The sequence below is a fragment of the Protomyctophum bolini genome, assembly GCF_963924005.1.
Source record: "Protomyctophum bolini genome assembly, chromosome: 13".
In the NCBI taxonomy this organism is placed as follows: Eukaryota; Metazoa; Chordata; class Actinopteri; order Myctophiformes; family Myctophidae; genus Protomyctophum; species Protomyctophum bolini.
In genome coordinates, this window is record NC_137874.1 from 6,722,205 (window position 1) to 6,746,192 (window position 23,988).

The window sequence follows — 23,988 nt, forward strand, 5'->3', positions numbered from 1 at the left end:
ACCTAAATGTCACGTCAGTGCCTGGGCGGGGTGAACAACATTCCAGTCTCTCTTTCTACTTTTTTTTTGCTCCTACGTGGATGAGGGAGTACGTCTCCGGTCCAACTGGAGTCTGGACGTTGTCTGGAATTTAAGGCGCACACAGAAAGTGAGTATATGAAGTGGCGCCTTGATGTGTGCTATACTCTTCTTCTTTTTTGAGAAAATTGTCTTGTTATAATATGTGGTGTGATCCGACTTGTCGGCCATGGCTGCATTTGTTTGTTTTAGTGATAAACTGCTGTTACACGGGAATAGTTTCCTGCATGTCCGTTGCTAGCCCAGCTAGCACTTTCACTGTGTGTAGCCTATTCATCTCTGTTCGCGACGCTACCACATCGTCTATGTATTGTAATAAATTATTTCCACTCCTGTGGGGCCAGGCGGCCAGCCAACTTTTGCCTGGAGTTAACCCAGGTTAAGACATCCTATGGAAGTTTGTATCATTGCAATTACAATGAATACTAAATACTGTAGCAGCATATATATCCAAGTAAAATCCACACTTTTAAAACGCAGAAATGTAAAGTATTTGTGACCCACCCACTAAAAGCGAGAATTTCAAGAACTACGTTTCTTTACTAGACTGGCTTGTTAAGCCGTACTACAGATGGAGCCTGCATTTCTTTTAAACATTCATGTCCAGACAGACTGATGTAGTGGCAACTTGTACAACAGCGACATGGACACTGGAGTAGGAGCGGTTGATGCCAACTACTAGTCTGCGATGCAATGTAAACTAAAGTGAAGTAGTAGTACCTAATGGTTAAGGTGTCAGGTCAGGTGTGCCTAATTGTATTTTTGCTAGCCTTGAACATTGTGAAGAAACGACAATAAGGCATTACTTTAATATCGTTATTTAAATTAGGATCTCATTCTGACTCATTTTTTATAGTGTACCGTTGCCTTGTTAGTACATATTTTGGCGTTGGGTCATATGGTTCAAGTGAGTAATCCTTTGAGGTCTAACATTGATGAATTTGAATGCAAGTGCATGGAGGAGGGGGTGGTTATTTGCAGAGACCAACAACGGGGGGGAGCAAAAATAATGCATGTGTTGAAAGGAAGCTAAAGGCACCTGTTTGTAGCCCGTTTGAATGCCAGCCACAAAACGCAGTGTACAGTGTATACACACACAGACAGTAGCCTATCTAATGCATTACACATGCTCTATAGTCAGGTGCTTAATGTTTCACTTCTTGTCCTGTGAATTAGTAAATCAAAGCCTGTGTATACTAGTGTGTACTAGAAGAGATATGTCTCTCTCTCTCTCCTTTTTTGTTGGTCAGGGATCCAATACAATTCTCATCTAGACAGTCAGTCACCCATCCTCTCTCCTAATGCATCACTTAACACTATTGGTTCCTGATAACATTGTTCTATAGACTCTTGCTTCCCCCCTTTTGTTTTGTAGATCCTCTCTAGGGAAATATATTGGACTTGGACCAGCTCTTGGTATCAGTAGGGCTGTATGTGTATATGTATATGTATGGTGCATTCTATTGAAGCCAAGGAGAATTGTCATTTGTCCCATCTAAACAGTTGTATTTGCCATGTGTTGCCAGATGGCCAACACCAACATTGACATCATTAATTGCTTGTGTGTTTATGGTTTGTCCAGTTTGTTGTGTGCAATCTAAATTGGGAGGTTATGCCCTGCCCTCTCATTGTAAGAATGTCTGTATGTTCTAAATGCATGCAGGAAAAAACAAAATCTCTCTGGAAAGAATCCATTCTAGACTGTCGGGGGGGGGGGGGGGGGGGGGGGGGGGAAGGATCTTGCATAACATTGGTTTACACCCAAGTGCAATTTACCTATGGGATTGGACAGGTTGCCCCACTCCATTCTGTCAGTATTTAATCCACATGTTGAAATGTGTTACTCAATCCGGATGGCTCCGCAAGCAGCTGTGCAGGCCTTTCAATCATTTTCTGTTTTTAATTGTTCCATCTTATTTCTGCCTATATTTATAGGCAGAAAAGGGCAGTTTTGGTGTTTGCAAAACATTAACTTATTTGAAATGTGTTTTATTATGGGGCTATATTGTGGACTTCCTGTGCACATGTGCAGCGTCGTTTACAGCATCAAAGCCTAGTAGGTCACTGACAGTACCTACTACCTACCTACCTACCGGTATAGATATTATTTATAAAATAATTAGGTGTAGCAATGGAAACTCATTTTGTGGATTTGGATTATTTGAAGTTGAAACAACCTAACCTGCTTCATTAGGAATTCGGTAACCAGCCTGATGACATTCCTCTGATGGATATAAAACAAATTCCTTTGTTTACACCCCAGTCACAGGCGACTGTTACATGCTCCATTGCATGCAAAACTGGTAACACCGTTGCCTCCGGGGATCAATAAAGGTTTATCTTATGTTAAAAAGCACATTTTCATTAATGTACTAAAGATTTGCTAGTGATGGTGAGGGTTCCACCTCAGTGTTTGATTTGAATATTCACCACAAGGCACATGACCAAGTGTCCATGGCACGTAGCCTTGTTTTGGATGCTTTTCCTCCTTTCCATAATTATGCCTAAAACACGCCCTATTCTTTGGGTGGTGAATGACATAATTCAGAGTAGTGCAAACTGAAATAGTTTGCTGCCTTAGCACTGCCTTACCTGTCGGTGTGGTTTGTAGTGCCTGTTCACTTGGAGTTAAAGGGAAATGAAAGGCTTGTGTTATGGAGTGTGTAGGCTTTGAAGCTATCTGCGGGTGATTCTGACAGGGCTGAAAATGTCCATGTTCTTGCAGACTATGTTGGGTGTGTGCACATGAACTTGACCACACTTGGGAAGAGTGCCCAGTCTATTCGTGTTACTTTATATATTTCCCATGTTACTCTGTGGATGAAGCATAGGCAGGGCGGGGTCTGTTGGCTCTTCAAACTTTACTCTGCCATCATGGGAACACCCCTCTAAAAATTTAAATAACTGTAAATGGTGTTGATGTGTTCTTTTGGCGTAGTAATTAAAGCTGGCACTTTCTTATAGGAGGATGGACGCTAGGAAGCAAGGAAGTATAACGGCATAGCTCTGATCGTCTTGTTTTTTTGTTACAACAGAGCTTTGGCTTTTTTACTTCTGTATTTGAAATCTAAGCAAATATTTGAATTATAAGAGCTTAGAGCTATCACGGCACAACATGGCTACTTCTTATGATATCTGAATTTGCCACCAATAGCTTACAGTGCCTTTTGCATGAGCACTGCAGTGTGTGCAATCATGTTTCTGTTCCACGAGCAAGCCTCATTCAGCTGTCGGTGACAGCAACTGTCTTTGGAGTCTTAACGTTCTGGACTTGGTTTCTATTAAGGTCTCTGGAGATTTACTGCCACAGTTTATGAATGCGACGCACAAGCCCTCTATTCTTCTGTGCCACCAATGATACCCCATAACATTTGTCTATTGCCATCTGTGCCCTGTGCCCCGTGTACTTAACTCCCCCCACTCCTCCGTTCTCCCCCTCTCCGCCGAGGGTGTGACAAGAGTTGGTAAATGAGGTAATGTTTGTAGTCCTTTATTGTAGCCTGGCCGACATCTGCAGTCTCATTTCACATCCTTCTGGAGAAATCGAGCTAAATATAGGCCCAGTGGCTGGCACACGTCACTTTCCAAACTTTTTTTTTGCTACGGGTTTGTACTTAATTAGCAACATTTTGCAGTTTTTCTTTTATTTTGAGTGAAGTGTGGGAAAATATGTTTTAGATACTGTAGATTATCATTATCACCTATGTGATTACATACACTGTACTCTTTATTGCACATAGCTGTGTCAGTCTAAAGTTTAGACTGACACATTACTTTAGTTTAGACTCTAAACTAAAGTAATGGTGTTGTTATGGGAGTTGGGGAAACTCCCTTGAGTAATTGTGAGGCAAAGTGTTTTGTTTTCATCAGTAATGCTTTTTAAAAAATACAAAATGCTTTTTGTATTATTATTGTATGCTGAACCATCATATCCTCTATCCATAGTTTATTAATAGTAATTAGTCAGTTTTCCTTATCCATTGTTTTTCCGATTGAATGTGTTCCATAGATGCTGCCTTTGGTCAGAAATGGCCAACTTACTCAAATTTACCAAAGAATTCTGAGAAGTAAACATTTAATATAACTCACTATGCTATATAATATTATGCTATATTATTATATAATCTGACTTTAGAGCTCTCTTTCGTACCTATAATTTTGGAATGATTGTGAGATCTGCACTTCGACTCGACTTGAAGACATGGGATTGGGATGTACTTAGTTTGCTTAGATGCGTCTAGGACAGTTGTGGGACAATGGACACAATGTCTCCCGGCTCTTTATCTGACCTAATCGATCAACAGGCCCTCATGTGATGTGACATGTCTGTTTACTATTTGGCCAGAGCTGTAGCTGTTGGCAGATATAAAAATCGTGTGAAGTGAGGGGTGCTCTTATCATCTTACATCATCCATTCATTGTCAATGAGAATTTCATCTTTGTGTGGGACAAAAATAGCCGATTTGTTCGTCTACATATGACGTAAATTCTCCATTCATTGCCAATAGGAATTTAATGTTTGTGTAGGACAAAAATACCGATTTAAACATATGACGTAAATTCTCCAAATCATTGTCGATGGCATCTAATGTTTGTGTTAGGATAAAAATCCTACACTATAGCTGAATAGCGCCCCTCAAAAACTGTGAATCTCTGTTGTTCTTTGAGCCAGACTGGGTTTTCATTGCATTGACAATTTGACATTGACGGGTCATGTAAGCTTTGACTGCTTACTCATACTTTGAAGTCTGAATTCTTGTCTTGCCTCATTGTGTATGTATGTTTCTGAGCATCCACTACTGATTTCCGCTTTGACAAATGATATGGATAAATGTATCAGTCAGGAAGTTATTATTTCAGGCTTCTAGGAGGATTCTAGGAGCAGCCCCTCCTATGTCCAGCTTTTAGTGCGTGTGTAAACAAAAAGTTTGTCCTAACACAAACGCCATTGACAATGAATGGCCAGTTTTGAGTATTTGTGTAGACACAAACATTGCGTAAAGACAAACATTGAAGACGCAAATTGTGATGTGGCTGGAGTGAGATGATGTAATATGTGTGATGAAAAGAGCCCCCCTCACTTCACATGGGTGTGTGAAGTGATAATTTAAATGATAATTTGATAATTAATGTCTATGAATGAGATATAGCTCAGACAAAACATTGTTATGAAAGGTTGGCTTATAACATACAGACTTCAAAGTAAGGGTAGCACTGTATTTTTTTTGTTGAGAATCTATGCTCCTTGACTATGCAGTCAGATCCTTTCCTGTTGTGTGTCACTTTTATCATAGAGGAATGCTATCGTTCCAGTTTAGCATAAAGAGTAACCTGAATGAGAAAGCAAGCACACCCCTGAGTCTGCACAGGCACGCTGCATTCCTGTTCCACTAAATCTAGACCAGAACATGATCGGAGGAGCCTAATTTAAATTGATTTCTGTTCTTATGTGATGTTCAGATCTCTTTGGTCTGAGAGCCGTGCAGTATAGCAAGGTGGTTCCTTTTGGCTTTGAAACTGAACTGATTCCCCAGCTGTCTGATTCCTTGTTTTCCTATGTATGCATTTGAGTGTTCTGGAAGATTTGTGTGTTCTGGAAGATTTGCCATTTATACTACTTCTATAATGATGAAAGTTGTTGGACGTAAGCCGCCACCCCCACCCACCACCACCCCACCCCCCCCTCCCAGTAGTAATGCTAATGTTTCAGAAACTGGTGCATCCAGCCCACAAGGACAAGAGCCCTTATCTCCCCTAGCCTGTTGGGCCTATAGACTCTGTGTCCTTCTGACATTGTGCTCTCTTTCTCTTTAGAGGAACCCGGCCACCGCTCTCTCTCTGACTGACCACTTCAGGTCAATCACAGGAAAATGGCAGGAAAGATCGCAAAAGACGAGATGGAAGAATTGAGAGAAGCTTTTGGGAAAGTTGGTGAGTTTGTTCTTTTCTGGTATTATTAGATAGATGGGGGAGGGGGGGGGGCATATCATTTTACTATCAATTTACAATTTAGACATTTAGCAGACGCTCTTAATCCAGAGCGATTTACATTAAGCAAGAACAAAAGGATGGCAATACATCACATACTATCACTTTGTAAGATGTTTCTATTGTCTAACATTGGTAATTAACATTTGTTTTATATAGCCTGCCCTGTGGTATCTTGTTTGACTATTATTGTACCATTATTTTCTGGCTTCTCACATAGATCTGGAAGGCATATTATAATTTTACTATGACTTTGTAGGATGTTTCTATTTTCTATTTGTCTGCAATGGTAACATTGGTAATCAACATGTGTTTTATATAGCCTCTGTGGTACCTTCTTTGACTCTGTTCTACCATTATATTCTGGCTTCTCGTAGATCTGGACAGCAACGGATATATCTGTGACGATGAACTCCATGAGCTCTTCAAAGCTGCCAACGTCCCCCTGCCCGGCTACCGGGTCAGGGACATCATCCAGAAACTGGATCGCAACAAAGATAACAAGATCAGCTTTGACGAGTTTGTATCGGTATGTCAAGTTATTCACTGCTCCTTCTGTTGGTATTCCGTTAAACTTGTTGCCTGCGAATCTGGTTTGACTAGTTTTTCACCTATTGGTCAGAAATGCCTTGCCGGCGGTTGGTGTCTGGTTCCTTGTCTGGCAAAGGAACCACTGGCTACTGCTGAGTGAGACCCACTGTGTGGAAAGCACCTTTTTTAGCCACCGAGCATTCACTCTGTGCACAATAGCGCGGAACCCCCACCACCACCCCTCTCCACATGCGCACACATGGGGAATGAGGAAATGAGGTCAGCAAAGTGGTGTGAGTTCCAGTATTTTGTTTCGCCAGTGATGAGAGGGCAATAATTTGGACATGAGGCGCATAGTGTTGTTCCGTAGTGGGATTAAAAATGTCCAGTTACTTGTTTTTCTTTCCCTAAAATGTTCAAATACTTTACAGTCTCTATATCATGACATGAGCCCATATTGCCTGCTGAGTCACCAAAGAGGACCACAGCAGTTTTCTTTTTTTTTCTTTTTTTTTTTAAACTTTTCATAACTTCCATGTCTCACAGTAATGGAATGATCGGTGGAGGGGGGGAAAAACGGTTACTGCAGAAGTAATTTGGTTTTTTTTTTTTTTTTAAACAAACAACCCACGTCTGAAAAACGGCTAAGTTAGATATGTACAAAACAAATAATATATGATATTAGCCATTGGGACCGTGTGTCCACAAAACAAACATTAAATTCTCTTTATTGTTAATGGCATTTAATGTTTGTGTTTAGGGACAAGATGACATACATTTCCCCTTCATTGTCATTTTTTTAAAACAAACATTAAACCTGTATATAGGAGGGGCTCAAAAATATAAAATGTATCAGACTTCAAGGCTAGAACCATCTTGGGTGTATTTGATTAGGGCCAATCAATGATAAAGTACTAACCCAGTGTCAAGCAGTGGTAAACATTGACAATTTTCATTATGTTTGTCAGGAGGTACCTCCCCATGTCAACAACATGCATTTGTTTGTTCAGCTTACAATCCCACTGCACTGTCACTTTGGCATGTTGTCTTTGCACATTAGTTTTGACTGATGAGGCTGCACAAGTGGTTATTTTCCTATTCACTTTGTAAGATGCAAACTAAAGTAGCACAATACCAAATCTACACACAACAAACACAATGTAGGACAGAATTGTCCCCCACTGTCGACATTTTTAAATGGGACATGCTGGTTGTTTCCTATAATCAATAGAGGATAAGAGATTGTATAGCTATTGTTATGAATAAGAAAATATATAAATAAAAAAATGTAATGCAATATAAGACCATATATAAGAATTTCCTCTGCGCCATTATGCCTGAATGTGCCTACTGACATCTGGAGAGTGGCTAGCCGCTAGAGGAAGGAGAGGTGTGGTGGGCTCATTTGTAATCTTACTATTTTTAGGGATGTGAGGAGTTTTCAACATTTTTTCCTTATTTAGTTTAAACCACAGTTATGTAGGGTATGACCACTTTAAGGGAAAAAAACAAATGCATTTGCATTATTTATTGTTTGGTTTGCTAAAATAAGTTGTTTTTTATAATGAACACAATGTGTCTCTTCGGTTAATTATGTACATTCGATTGATTAAATCGGTCAGTGTCCATAAACGTCAATCTGGGCTACCACTGTAGGCACTTTTATGCATTTACACATTTGAAAGAAACATTTGTCTGCGACTGCAGTGCAGAGCCATCATTGTTATGTTGTGGTTATACTTCCTCTTCCTCGAGTGTACAACTACAGTAACGTAAGCGTAGACTCTGTGGCCTTGTGTTTGCTTTGTGGTGCATGTATAATTATCATTTTAAAAAAGTCACTAAATTCCAGGCCGAGTAGCTCATTGTGGCCTGAATAATACAATAAGGCCTCTAGGGCTGGTACTCGATACTCAGTACTCGAGTATCGGTCTCAATAAAAATATAATCGATTCAATCAATTATACAAAATGTATTTGACATTTTTGGGTGGATTCCTTGATGTACAGTATAAGAAATTGTAAAAGAAAAAACTGTGTGTATATAAAAACTATTTATGTATGGCTATGTTTTTCGATTTTGTGTATGGAAATAAGTCAATTGTCTTTCAACCTTCAATGTATGAATAACGGTTGCTAGCAATTGAATAAATCAAATCATAGTCCAGTATTTCTAGTTACTTGTCTAGTTCTATTTCTGGTTGCTTGTCTTATCACTTGGGTTTGAAGGTGCCTTACGGAATAACATTATCAACAGGAATATTCCGTTTAGACTTTATTGTCGTGGAATACAGTTTAGCATTATTATTTTATTTTATTTTATTTTATTTTACAGATATTCCAAGAACTGAAAAGCAGTGATATTGCTAAAAGCTTCCGAAAGGCCATCAACAGAAAAGAAGGCATCCTCGCCATAGGAGGAACATCCGTGCAATCTAGTGAAGGCACGCAACACTCCTTCTCTGGTAAGACACGACACTAAAGCCTGAGTCACGCAACGCTCAGTCATACTTGTGTGCATCTTACCATACTCTGAAAATAGCTAGATCAGTGTGTCGATTTTCAATGTGCAACACCTGCGCACATCTAAGTAAATCGGGCTTAATGTTTTCCTGAAAAACAACACCATGTATTGCATAGTAGAGACAACTGACCATATTCTCCCATTGGCCATTTTGCCCATAACGTATCTTTCTCAATGTAATTGCTTTGAGACATCACAATGGACACAGCGTTGCCTACCTTAATTGCCTTCCCAAGAGGCAATATATATATAAAAATGGCTTGCTTTGCTTTTTTTTGTTGGCTAAATGATGTCTTAATATTGCATCCTTGCAGAGGAGGAGCGCTTTGCATTCGTCAACTGGATCAACAGTGCTCTGGAAAATGATAATGACTGCAAACATGTCCTGCCAATGGACCCCAACACGGACTCTCTGTTCACGGCCGTGGGAGATGGTATAGTACTCTGGTGAGATTTATTGTGTGCTTCAAAGCCCAAATCATGACTTTGTTGCCTAGGCACCCTACTGATAGGAGCTGTATAAATGGCAAATACCAGCATCATATTATGCTTAGATGGCTCATAGTCATAAACCTTTCTTGTTTACCTTTCTGTGGTTGTATAGCAAAATGATCAACCTGTCGGTGCCCGACACGATCGACGAGCGAACCATAAATAAGAAGAAGCTGACGCCGTTTACAGTACAGGTCAGTACAAAGGAAAATGGGGGGGTTTTTTTCTCTCCCTTTCATTGAAACTTCCTCCAGCTAATGGTTTTTATCTTATAGGAAAATCTGAACCTGGCGCTGAACTCTGCCTCTGCCATTGGCTGCCATGTTGTGAACATTGGAGCTCTAGACTTGCGGGAGGGGAAGCCTCATTTGGTGCTGGGCCTTCTGTGGCAGATCATTAAGATTGGCCTGTTTGCCGACATCGAGCTCAGCAGGAACGAAGGTACGGTAACGGTGCCATTCCATTATTCACATGGCCCACGTTTCCATCTGAAATATGGGACAGGTCGGAATTATGAGCCGACCCCGAAGGTACAGGCGGGTCAGTTGAAATGGTTTGGCTGTGTAACCGGTAGTAATGCCTCCTTACATCTCACCCTCAGCATTGGCAGCCTTGCTAAGAGATGGAGAGACCTTGGAAGATCTGATGAAGCTGTCGCCCGAAGAACTTCTGTTGCGATGGGCCAACTACCACCTGGAGAATGCTGGCTGGCAGAAGATTAACAACTTCAGCTCTGATATAAAGGTGAGCCTTACATTTCTGCCTTTTCTCTTCTACTACCTCTGTAACTGATGGTTTGTCCCTATTGACAAAACAAACACAGCAGTGTTATGCCTGTATTGCTCACAATGCAGCTGTTGGTTGAATTAGTAACAGTAACACTCCCAAGAGATCAGAGTTCCTATCCTAAAGCTGCTATAAACCTACAGTAACATTTGAAACCACCAATTGTTATAGTTGCTGTGACGATCATAATTATATCTCTAGCGACAGCAAGATACTCGGTAAGGACTGTTCGCTGGAATAGAAATCCTGTAATGTTTACACAATGTTCTATTCTAGAATCTAGTTGGGTAGGAAGTATGGCAAGTTCTTCTCTCTTTGTGAAAGATCTTGACACTGACACGATGAGCATCGACTTTAAATGTAAAGTCTATGGAGACGAGCGTCGCTGCGCTTTTCCAGTGTCTGGCCACTCCGGCAGCAAAAAGTGTGGCTTCAAAGTTGAGAACCTCAACTTTGCTGCTAGTGCACTAAGCGTCCAAACAAATTTCAAAGCTGTGAAAAAAAAAAGGCTAATATTTTGGGGGAGGCTTTGTTGCAAACGGTGTTCATCTATTCATCTGTCTGTTTCAGGACTCCAAGGCATATTTCCACCTCCTGAACCAAATCTCTCCTAAAGGCACGGAGGAGGACCAGCCGCGCATAGACATCAGCATGGCAGGCTTCAGCGTAAGTGCACTTGTAAATGGGGGCTGAAAACGGCTCCGTCACATCACAGATCTTTGGTCTGAACCAGACTTTATAGAAAAATGCCTCCTGTGTGAGTTTACGATCCATCCCTGACCGGAACCGATGCTCTGCGTGTTTCAGGAGAAAGATGACCTGAAGAGGGCAGAGGCCATGTTGCAACAGGCGGACCGGCTGGGCTGCCGCCAGTTTGTCACTCCAGCGGATGTCGTCAGTGGCAACCCTAAACTCAACCTGGCCTTTGTGGCCAATCTGTTCAACAAATATCCATCTCTAACCAAACCTGAGAATGAGGACATTGACTGGGGACTGCTGGAAGGTGAACAAGCAATTTAATTTAATGTCAGTTTCTGAAATTGATGTCCCCATAGATAAACTTCAACTCTGTATGCCGAATTATACTGGCTCTAACCGTCACATTAAAGGTTTTGAAAGAAATGTGGATTGGTGCAATGACATAGACAAATGACTGTCTTACTGAGAACTCTTTACATTTTTCCTTAGTGGACAGATTTTGATGCCAGATTGTCATACTCTTATTCTTGAATGACCATTTAACTTAACTCCTGTCCTCTTCTATTTTCTCCCTAGGTGAGTCACGAGAAGAGAGAACATTCAGAAACTGGATGAATTCCCTGGGGGTAAACCCACATGTGAATCATCTGTATGGGTAAGCAAGCTCACAATTTCCCTTTTTTTAGTAACATATTGCATGTTTTATTTATTTCAGCACGGTATTTACTATAGGTGTTGTCTAGTAGTTGTTTTGATGTTAATGATTATCAAATGTTCTTTTGTAGAGACCTACAGGATGCCATGGTCATCCTTCAATTGTATGAGAAGATTAAAGTACCCGTTGACTGGACGAACAAGGTTAACAAGCCGCCATATCCCAAGATTGGAACCAACATGAAAAAGGTGAACCATTTTCACACGATGGTCTTAATCCCCTGTACACCATTTCAAGAACATTAAAACAGAAATCAACCCTGATTTCTATTTTTTTTGCTCCTAGTTGGAGAATTGTAACTACGCAGTGGAGTTGGGCAAGACGACGGCAAAGTTCTCCCTCGTTGGCATTGGCGGGCAGGACCTGAACGATGGCAATGCCACCCTTACTCTTGCTCTGGTGTGGCAGCTGATGAGAAGGTAATACGGCAATGCTTAGCCTTATATGCACGTCACTTTTCAAATGAAATAAGGTCAAACCATTTTGTTTTGTTCTCAACAGTTAAAGAGTACTTAATTGGCCACCCATGTTGCAATTCATAATTTCCTTGGAGACCAAAATACACTGCAATAAATTGCCTCCATTTAGCATTCCGAGTGGTCCTACAAGGTGTGACTGTGATTTGACGTGTATATTGTTTGACCTGAAATTGCACAACTCGGGCCTTTCAGTTGCTTTGCTGTTATCGGCATTATTTATGACTTAAAGGTTTGTTTGTCCTTTTTGACTCTTTTATACATCAAGATCATACAAAGAAAACGGGAGCATAAGTTCCCACAGGCAGAACACATTTATTGCACTATACAATATATCATGGCTTATTATTATTTTGGTGAATGCATGTCAGTTGTTGATCGATGCGCTCTCCTTTTGAGGTCCTGGGCCTGGGTTCAATACCTCATCCCTGGTACTCGAGCTTGGCTTATTAGTAGCATGGTTTTGGTAAAACATGCCGTAACCCGTTAAGTACTGGGAGCCGATTGTTCTGTAGGTGTGTCTCCACCTGAGCAATCCATCTCCCAGGGGTCCTATAGCGCATTGTAAAAGGGATAGACTTCCTCAGTGCTCGGCTGATACTGACAATAAGCTACTTCGACCCGTATACTTACTGACTTAATGGATGTGCAAATCCTTTTTTTGTTAAATTGTAAACGTGCTTATTTGTTGTCCCTTTCAGATATACACTGAATGTACTGGAGGATTTGGGAGATGGACAGAAAGCGAATGATGACATCATTGTAAAATGGGTCAACAAGACTTTGTCTGAGGCTGGGAAAGCTACGAAGATTTCAAGCTTCAAGGTTTGTCGGCTGTATATGGCTCTTTGGATTAGGTTTTCTCATGCCTTTTGTGGAAACAATTTTAACTGAGGTCACATAGGTATTATTTGACATCTAGAGATAGTTAATCATTGAATGTGACTCCAGAGGAACACCTGGCAGGTAGCAGTTTATTACATTTTAACTTTATCATGATGCAATTAAGTTGTTACTGTATAACTCACTTGCAATATATTCGAGATATTAGAACTCACTTGCAATATATTCGAGATATTAGAGGTATCGATAATAAAAAAACAAATTGGCACATTCTCTGAAGTTTTAACAAATCTGATATCTCACTGTATTTATTCAGTAAACCCATTCATAATGATTGTGTGTATTTTTATCACTGGAGTGGATTAACATCTACCTCTATGCTCGTCAGGACAAGGAGATCAGTAGCAGTTTGGCAGTGGTTGACCTGATAGATGCCATCCAACCTGGAAGTATCACCTATGACCTAGTAAAGACAGGCAGCCTCTCGGACGATGACAAGCTGGACAATGCCAAGTAAGATATTAACAGCTTACCTGATCAATACTATGTATATGTTGTGATTTCATAACTTTGTATCATGTCTGCTAGGGATAGTTCACAGCGTGTCCGTTGTTTTGCGACTGCAGGTCGCATTTACTATGAAATCGTACATTTCCCGTCAGTCAGTCACTCAAAATCCCCGTACATGGGAGTTCCCAGGTGCCCAGGTCTCGTGACATCATCAGGGATGGAGATCTGATGACCTGATGTCATAGTAAATGCGACGTGCTGTCGCAATTAAGCGACCCTGATGTCATCAATAATGGCCAGCAACTCTACATCTGACCTCAAAACCCTTAGATCTCCATATATGGCAGAACCTGTTCCGACATTCCATATGCCATATATCACACATATTCCATATATCGCACACACACGCATGTTACTCGTTAACGTTTTCGGCTCGGGACGTTCATGTATGGCCGAAACATTCCCCAAATCCATCCCCTGTTCCAACCCAAAATGGTGAGCAACTCCATGCAAGTGGATGGGAGGAGAGATCCGGTGACGTCTCTGTTAACCCATTCTGACCGGGCACCCATTTTGGTGTTGGCATCATGTTATGCTTTAGCTATTGAAAAATAGCAGATCTACAAGCTCATATCGCGCCACCGAGTGGCGCGATACGGCTTGTAGGTCTGCTATTTTTGAAAAATTCGAAGAACGACTGACATTTTTAGAATCTGATCTCAGGTCAGAATGGGTTAATCAGACCAGTGTGTGTCCCGTGGAAACCTCGTATGAATCTGATCTCAGGTCAGAATGGGTTAAATATAACTATATATGACACCCTAACCCTAGCCCCAGACACCCGGTGAATTATTCCTTTAACCTGTGGGCGTACCGTTATACGTGAAAATTCTCAGAAATATATACACCTCATACACTGGTGTTGCACAGGGGAATGTAAATCGACACGCTCGCAACACACCGACCATGCGTAGATTGGCTAATTTCAACGTTTGACGTGTCAGACTTAAACGGTCAACACAATGTGTGAATGCATTGTTTATTCTATGCGTTAATCTCAACGCCCCCCCCTCACAGATATGCTGTGTCTATGGCGAGAAAGATTGGCGCACGTGTCTACGCACTCCCAGAAGACCTTGTGGAAGTGAAGGCCAAGCTGGTGATGACGATCTTTGCCTGCTTGATGGGCAGAGGAATGAAGCGAGCATAATGGACCTGGCTGTGTTTTGTGTGGCACTTGATGAAAAATACCCACCTACCAGCCATTTGCTTGAATGAAGGAGACCCCCCATCCCCTATTTGAAGGAATGATATTTTTCAAGAAGTAACAATTTTAGGATGAAAATATCACCTTGATTGTTTCCAAACAAATTTAAAAAAATGTTCATCTTGGTAACCCCCCCCCCCCCCCCCCGCCCCCCCTTGTAATGTACTGAAGAATAATATGCTGTCTTGTTATTTAAGGTAAGCCCAAAATGTTACATTCCTAAAAGGGCATTGTGTTACAGAAAACAACTTGGTATGTTACTTCTCAATTATGCAAAAATGTTTGATAATGTATAGAAATGCTGTTTTTCTTTTCTTATGTCTGGATATTTCCAGCTGCAAGGTTGTTTACATATTTTTACTCGGACTGATAAGTTAATTATATCCTCAAATGTTAATGAAGAAGTAAGCATTCCCGCAATACCACACTCCTTAATACTGTATATCTGTTTGACTTGGCAAAGACAGAAGTGGGAGGGGAGGGGTTTAGGTGTGGCATCTCAAACAAAGCACCCAAACATTCCCTCTCTACCTATTCTGGAAGTGCATGTCTCGTATTTTTAAAACTGGTATCGTGAACTGCTACATATCTACAGAAGCCGTAAAGGTCAAGCTATAGTAAATGACCAAGCCTGATGTGCTCTCTGTATTCTTGAATACATCCATTTCTTGGGGTTATACATTTGGTGAAAGCTGTGGTGGGGGTGACTGGCTGTTTTTGTATCAATCTGTTTAGTTTTTTTTGTTCGTTTTGTTTTTCATTATGTTGGATGAAACTCGAGGATCAGACAGAGTTTACTCTCTTGGCTTCTTCTGTGCCTTTTTTGTCTTGATGACAACTTGTATTGCGCTTTGAGGTTCTCTCTTTTGTATTCAGCATTACCAAATATAAACAATGGCTCCATTCCAGGTAGCTTCATGATATTCTATGACAATGACTAAATCGTTTGATTTGGTCATGTGGTTAAGTGCTTTATACATAATAAATATGACATTGGAAAAAAAAATGAATTCACCTTCTATTCCTTTCCCTCCCTAATTTCAAATTGTGAATGAAAAAACGAATTACTGACAGAAATGCCATGGGATTTTATCTGCACTTTCATGACCCTGGGTTTAGGCCAACATGTCCACTGGCACACAATTGCCATGCAACTCACTGAGCTCCCTGATGGATGGCCCCTACTGATTTGGGTGACTTTTCCCTTAAATTAGTCTAACATTTCTAAGTGCACACAACACAAGTTGTCTCAGAAAGTAAAATTGCCATGACACTAAGTGACCCCATGACCTATCCTCTAGTGCCACCCTCAGGCTAAAATGCCAACATTTCACTCAATATACCTAATTTGATGTGCAGATTCCATGATGAACCCCACATATTTTCTTGATACTGCTGTGTCAAACTTGGGTCAGTTTCCAGCAGTGGTTCTCGAAGTGGGGCCTGGGGACCCCCTGGGGGTTGATTACAAATATCTTCTGGGGGTTCCCTAAATCTCTATAGCACAATACATTTGGGCTAGAGTTTAGGGTTTGAGGAGTAGTATGGCCTCTAGGGCAGTGATACTCAACCTCAGGCCCGCGGGCCACATCAGGCCCGCGGGACCATTATGACTGGCCCACCAATGAAAATCTAAAAAAAAGAAGAAAAATAAATCTGGAAAATGAAATAAAAATAAATAAATCTGAATGAAGTTATCTTTAATTACATTATTATAAGTAATACTATTAGAGTTGTACTATTACTCGAACGAAAATAAAAGCTTGGGGGGGGGGGGGGGGGGGGGAGATGCAATGCAAATGAAAGACATATACTGTGTATCCCTATTCCCTGACATAATTTTATAGCTAAACGGACAGAATTCTATTTTATTTGAATGATGAAACCCAGCTGCCATTAATAGTTGTAGTTAATTGTAATTGCGGAAATGGTGGAAATGGAAATTGCGGAAATGCGGAAATGGAAATTGCGGAAATGGTAATTGCGGAAATGGTGGAAATGGAAATTGCGGAAATGGAAATTGAGGAAATTGCGGAAATTGCGGAAATGGTAATTGCGGAAATTGCTCTTCACTTATAGCTATCTATTTTCAGGTAGATTGTTTTATTTTACTCAGTCAGCCATATCACTACTCATTTTTTTTCATGAAAAAGGTCATAGCTGGGTAATCTATTTTCAGGCAAATTGTGTTTATTGTATTTTATTTTACTCAGCCATAACAATTTATTTTCTGTTAACCAACTTGCTGGCTGGCAGGCAGGCAGACAGCTACTCATAGACAGGCAGACAGACAGACAGCTACTCATGGAGAATTGGACAGGCAGGCAGTCAGACAGCTACTCATAGACAGGCAGACAGACAGCTACTCATGGAGAATTGGACAGGCAGGCAGACAGCTACTCATGGACAATTGGACAGGCAGGAAGGCAGACAGCTACTCATAGACAGACAGACAGCTACTCATGGACAATTGGACAGGCAGGAAGGCAGACAGCTACTCATAGACAGACAGACAGCTACTCATAGACAATTGGGCAGGCAGGCAGACAGCTACTCATAGACAGACAGACAGCTACTCATGGACAATTGGACAGGCAGGAAGGCAGACAGCTACTCATAGACAGGCAGACAGACAGCTACTCATGGACAATTAGGCAGGCAGGCAGACAGCTACTCATAGACAGGCAGACAGACAGCTACTCATGGACAATTAGGCAGGCAGGCAGACAGCTACTCAGACAGGCAGACAGACAGCCAGACAGCTCTTTGTGTTTATGCAAGAAAATGTAACACATTTATTTATTTACATATTGTGTGCATGCACATTGTACTTTGATACATTTTGCGAAAATAAAGCAATTGAAAGAGAGAAGTTATCAAGTATCATTAATGTCGTAATTTTATCTACTGGCCCCTTGCCATTTTTGTAATGTGGCCCACAGGTAAATCTATTTGAGTATCCCTGCTCTAGGGGCTACTTGTTGTGCCTTTAGGCTGTTTTGTTATTGAAAGCGAGGAAAATGGAATAACAGATAACACTGTTTATAAGAAACTCCTACAATTCAGGGGGGGAAAGTTAAAGCCCAAATAAGGGTGCTTTGCTCTATTGATTTGAATGACTATGTAACCTCAAATACCTTTACCATCATAGCTGCCATTTAGTACACAGCTATTGCACAACTACACCGGGGGAAAAAAACTAATCCCTGTAGGCCCATGTTTCGTTTTATGAGTGTATTTATGAGTTGAACATTCATTTATTAGTTTAGAAATGATATTATCTGTGGAGTTGGAATACATTATTAAATCGGTAGCCTACTACTCCTGAGTTTCCTTTTCACAGTGGTCTTACCGTCTTTCAGACAATGGTCCCCATACATATGTCAGATTTAGGCTATATATAACATACTTGACAGAAGACACATTTCTCCTAAATCCATTTGCTATAGCAACATTCTGGTCTACTAACTAGGCTATACACTGCAGTTGACGGTCCATTGGGCTACAGCGTAGAGGGCCTATAGAGACCCTAGCCTAGGGCCTCAAAGCTCCACTCTCTCTCTCTCTCTTAGGGTATTTCATTAAATAGGAGTGTCATGCTCTGTCAGACAGCCTTACGGCAAGGAAGACATGAAACGCAAATGCCTGTCTCTTGCGGCCTCATCATCTGTGTTCTCAAGCGCTCTGTGCTTCGTTAATACCCATGTGTCTTTGTGACGTAAATATCATGTAGGTCTGTGTATTGCCCGACAACTTATTCCTTCCTGTTCACTTTTAAGCCGTTTCTTACAGGTCTGTGTGAAGAGAGATACGACCACCAGGTTTTTTGTTTTTTTTACCAAGCATCTGTTTGAGCATCTCTCCGCCCTTTATTTCCTACAGCAGCTTGTCCACCAACCTCCTCTATAGCTAGTCCATCAGAAGACCTGTTATCACACCTGTGAGGATACAACTGCACTTATGCCTGTACTTATGCCTGTATTTACCACTGGAAACACACTCACAGGCAAAGTGTTACATGTTCAGCAGCAACGGGGTAAGCAATGGTCTTGGGAGCTCTGAGTAGAGTAGAGTACAACAGGAACAGGCAGAGTATAGTCCTGTAAATGGACATTGACAATGGACTGGTTAATGGGATTGAGCCCTGGCTGTCTCTTTGTGAAAGCACCAAGGATTTTGTTGGAGTAGCTGGACGGAACTAAGGTAGGCAAAAATCCATCTCAATCAATTGATAATAAATGTATGAATGCTAATGCATTCCTATCATTTAGCACTCCAGGGATATACAGAGTCAAGTGATCAATTATAGCTATATATGACATTTTATCCATTCGTTATTTTTTTACACCATGTTTTATTATGTTATTGAAATGGAATAAAGTATGAATGACAGTAAGATTATTAGGCAAGATTTACCCTTTGTCATACATTAGACACATGGACTGTCTGGATATCGTTTTAGAGGGAAAAAAAGAGAGGTCATGAATTAAATCCAAGTCGACAATTACAATTCACCAGAATTCAGTACTAGAATGTGCTTATGAGTCAATTGTCTTGACCTAATGTTAGTATAATATATTATTGTAAGAATAAATACTTAGAATAAATCTTGCCCATCTCCAGTAAAAAGAATAATGGAGAGGGACAAACATCACATGCTGTCTCTGCAGTGTTTGTTTAACTGTGTCTACACAGTATAGGGTCATGAGACGTTATACTATAGTATGTAGTATATCACATTGGGCTTTGTAGTCTCCTAGTGATGAAGCTCCTCAGGGAGGTTAGGGTGACTGTCTCACTGAGCGCTGTGCCTCAGGATGACTGCCTGTGTTTTCCTTAATGATCTACCAATTAGTCACACAACGGTAACACCGTCTAAACACCTCCTCATCTGTGTCCATTTCCAAACATGCACCACAGACATCTGTTGCCCCCTCCCCCCTCGTTATCCAGCTCTGGCCGCAAAACCACACTTTTTTTTTAAATAGATTTATATGTTTAGAGTGCAATGTCCTCGTACTCATCCTCAAATAAAAGCTACATTTTAAATAAAGTCATGTCAGATCCCTGCTACGACGCCATTGTTATACATTGTGTAGTATGTGCCAGTCACCAGACTCACCACAGCAACCACTTTCCCTGCAATAGGCCAGAGCAGGGACCGTGGCAGGCAATCCCAACCGTCCTATACGTCCCTCGACTATAATTTGTTTAAACACAACACATAAACACTCCAGACTTTATGTTCACCCTCTTTCTCTTTCCCTCGGTTATGATGGTGACACTGACCATAGAATCGAGATGGCTTGTTGAGGGGTACAATAACATAAAAATACATTATTTCTCCTAATAACAGATTTGAAGATGACAGGCCAGGTGGCTGGGAGAGAGGTGTCGCCCCATAACCTTTCAGTGAAGACCACTTTAGAGGAGGAGAATGACAGAGAGAGTATTCCTAGCAGGTTGGCCATTAAGAACTACAGACAATTTGCATTTCCCAATTCAATCATAGGCACTCTCACTGTATGCATTCCTCCATTCAGTAATTTTGTCATATTGTACGAATATGCTATGTACCAATATTTTGTCACAGATCATTAAAACAAAAAAAAAAACACGGTTTGTATTCAACATTTGGCATTTGTTTCCGTTTCAAGGGTGCCATCAGCATGTGATGACACATCTTCCGAGCTACAAAGAGTGGCTGACCTTGATCCTCAAGGACGCAATTCTAGAAATTCTTTACAAAGAGGAGGTGCTTTCACAAGGTAAAGTTGTGGAAGCCTGGCCTGGTATGCTAATAGAATGTCCAACACATGCAATCCTAAACACTTATCAGACAACAGCCATCATCAGTCTCTATCCCTTGTATACATGGACTTAGGACCAGGTTCCACACGAGTTACCAAAAAACACAGAATGCTTCCACTGATAAAACCAGCAGTGTTAAAGGAGAATTCCATACTAGAAGGCTTTCTTACCTTTATTTGTAGTGGTTACGACCCCACCAAAGAGGTCCAGGTGTTATTTTGTGCAAAAGCACATTATTGGCTATTTCCCCTACCATAAGCACTCAACGAATTGCATTGAATTGCATTGAGTTGAATGGGGCTATGGGGTGTTGTGCTAATTCGCTTATTTACATCGCTCAAGAATAATGTAAATAGTATCCCAAGCGGCACACTTTACTACTTATTTCGATGGAAATAGGCAAATTAGCACAAAAACCCAACCCCCAATAGCCAATAATGCACTTTTGCACAAAATAACACCTGGAACTCTTTGGTGGGGACGTAACAACTACAAATAAAGGTAAGAAAGCCTTTTAGTATGGAATTCTCCTTTAATGAAAATAGGTATGCGTGGACTAGAAATCTGCAGTGCTAATATTTGGTTGGTATTTCTCTCTTAGATTTGTGAGCTTGGTGGTGACACTGAGAGATTGGGCACACAGACGTCTAATAGAAGAAGAGGAGCGGCCAGACTCTTTCCTGGAGCGCTTTCGAGGGGGCGGTGAAATAAGAGCTGCCCCCAGTCGCAACAGTGACTCCAATGGCAACAATAGCAAAGGAATCTTTAGGTACGAGTACAATTATTAGCATTCAATATGTGACAATATATCTCTCAAACAATGTATTAGCATGTTTGATAATGAAATTATCAGTCTGTTGAGCTGTGTAGGGACATATACATGTTGTTCAGTGAATATATACAATAGGTCACTGAATAATATTGTGTCCTTTATTACCCCTCCATGTTTTTTTTTAGGAAAAAGTGGGAGGTGTTCGTCGTGTCCCCATCAGATGATGCATACTATCGCTGGCTATTTGTAATCGCAACAGCCGTGCTGTACAACTGGATCCTTGTTGTGGCTAGGTACTGAAGGAAAGAATAAGAAATAGGAAGAAAAAAAAACTTACAGTTTAAAGGCAAAGCTGCTCTCTGTCTACCGAGCAATCCTCTCTCATCTATGGTCATGACCAAAAGAATAAGGTTGGGGATACATGCGGCCGAAATGAGTTTTCTCAGACGGGTGGCTGGCATTTGCCTGGGGGTAAGGGGGAAAAGTTCAGTCACGTGAGAGAGACTCGGAGCAGACCCGCTTGTCCAATACTGAACAGGAGTTGAATGCTTTAGTTAAATGTCAAATGTTTTTTATTTTATCCATAGGGCATGTTTTGACAAGTTGCAGTTGGGAAATTATATCTGCTGGCTGGTGTTGGACTATCTCTCTGATCTTGTCTACATAATGGACACAATGGTCAGACTTCGCACAGGTAGATCATTTCAACACACTTTCCTGTCATAAGATACATTGAAGTATTGTTTAAATACAGTTAGAATGCACTTAAGGGTCCATTTGGTTACAAACTATCATTTAGCTGGGGACCCCCTGGAGGTCCCCAGACCCCACTTGACTTTGGAAACCACTGCTGTAGACAATATACATTGTATGGTCGTTTAAAACTGTGCTTCCCTTGTTGTATAGGGTTCCTGGAGCAAGGCCTGTTGGTGAAGGATCATGCCAAGCTAAGAGACAGCTACATACGTACATTTCAGTTCAAACTCGACGTGGTGTCCATCCTGCCCACCGATTTGGCCTACATCACCACAGGCATCCACACGCCACAGCTCAGGTTCAACCGCCTGCTGCGCTTCCCGCGCATGTTTGAGTTCTTCGACCGCACCGAAACGCGCACCAACTACCCAAACATCTTCCGCATCTGCAACCTGGTGCTCTACATTCTGGTCATCATTCACTGGAACGCCTGCATCTACTTCGCCATCTCAAAGTCTCTGGGGTTCGGTTCCGATACCTGGGTGTATCCGAACATCTCCAACCCAGAGTACGGGTCATTGACCAGGGGATACGTCTACTGCCTGTACTGGTCGACCCTTACTCTCACCACCATTGGAGAGATGCCGGCGCCGGTGCGAGATGAAGAATATCTATTTGTAGTTTTTGATTTCCTTGTCGGGGTGTTGATCTTTGCTACGATCGTGGGAAACGTGGGCTCCATGATCGCCAACATGAACGCGACGCGCGCAGAGTTTCAGGCCCGCATTGACGCCATCAAACATTACATGCACTTCCGCAGGGTCAGCAAAGAGCTGGAGGGACGCGTCATTAAATGGTTCGATTATCTCTGGACTAACAAGAAAGCTGTGGATGAGCAAGAGGTGCTTAAGAACCTGCCTAACAAACTAAGGGCAGAGATTGCAATTAATGTACACCTGGAAACACTGAAAAAGGTCCGCATCTTTCAGGACTGTGAGGCGGGACTATTGGTGGAGCTGGTGCTTAAGCTCCGCCCACAAGTGTACAGTCCAGGTGACTATATCTGCCGTAAGGGCGATATAGGAAAAGAGATGTACATCATCAAAGAGGGCAGGCTGGCTGTGGTGGCAGACGACGGCGTCACACAATACGCCCTTCTAACGGCTGGCAGCTGCTTTGGGGAAATTAGCATTCTTAATATAAAGGGCAGCAAAATGGGAAATCGTCGAACGGCCAACATCCGTAGCCTTGGTTACTCGGACCTGTTTTGCCTCTCCAAGGACGACTTGATGGAGGCAGTGACTGAGTACCCAGATGCAAAGAAGGTACTCGAGGAGAGGGGTCGGGAGATACTGATGAAAGAGGGCCTACTGGATGAGAACGCCGAAAGCGGGGGGCTGGGTAAACCGGACACAGAGGAGAAGCTGGAGAGACTAGAATCTTCTCTTGACACCTTGCAGACTCGATTTGCTCGGCTTCTTAGTGAACACACGGCCACTCAACAGCGGCTGAAGCAGCGGGTCACTGTTCTGGAGCAACAGCTGAACCACACATGCTGCACTGGCCTGTTGGCAGACGATGACATAATTGACACAGACGCAGAAGCTGTCACTGAGACAGATTCTGCAGCCGTTGCCAACACAGAAAGATTTGCACATGGAAATAATATACAAACTAAGCCCAATGTATAAATGTGAACTGTACCAGTGAAGAGGTTTTTAAGGTCAATACATTTCAAACTCAGTATAAAGAATGAAACTCCTGCCAGTCCCTTTGACTTCCACCATAAGAACGAATGTAA

The 23,988-nt window shown here is 41.6% G+C and overlaps 2 protein-coding genes across 2 annotated transcripts; both read left to right on the forward strand.

Annotated features, from left to right (window-relative positions):
* Window positions 1-15,914, forward strand: pls3 (plastin 3 (T isoform)). The gene is made up of 16 exons (XM_080779720.1): window positions 1-148; window positions 5,893-6,009; window positions 6,444-6,595; window positions 8,932-9,061; window positions 9,435-9,567; window positions 9,725-9,806; window positions 9,888-10,053; window positions 10,214-10,356; window positions 10,969-11,064; window positions 11,206-11,401; window positions 11,674-11,752; window positions 11,883-12,000; window positions 12,098-12,231; window positions 12,990-13,113; window positions 13,520-13,644; window positions 14,719-15,914. The coding sequence occupies exons 2-16, from the start codon at window positions 5,949-5,951 to the stop codon at window positions 14,849-14,851; spliced, it is 1,872 nt and encodes a 623-aa protein (XP_080635846.1). The 5' UTR covers window positions 1-148; window positions 5,893-5,948; the 3' UTR covers window positions 14,852-15,914.
* Window positions 15,915-20,272: 4,358 nt separating this feature from the next.
* Window positions 20,273-23,878, forward strand: cnga2b (cyclic nucleotide gated channel subunit alpha 2b; the record flags this gene model as incomplete). The annotated part of the gene is made up of 6 exons (XM_080781014.1): window positions 20,273-20,370; window positions 20,566-20,676; window positions 21,321-21,488; window positions 21,677-21,784; window positions 22,079-22,185; window positions 22,398-23,878. The coding sequence occupies 6 exons, from the start codon at window positions 20,273-20,275 to the stop codon at window positions 23,876-23,878; spliced, it is 2,073 nt and encodes a 690-aa protein (XP_080637140.1).
* Window positions 23,879-23,988: the final 110 nt, after the last annotated feature.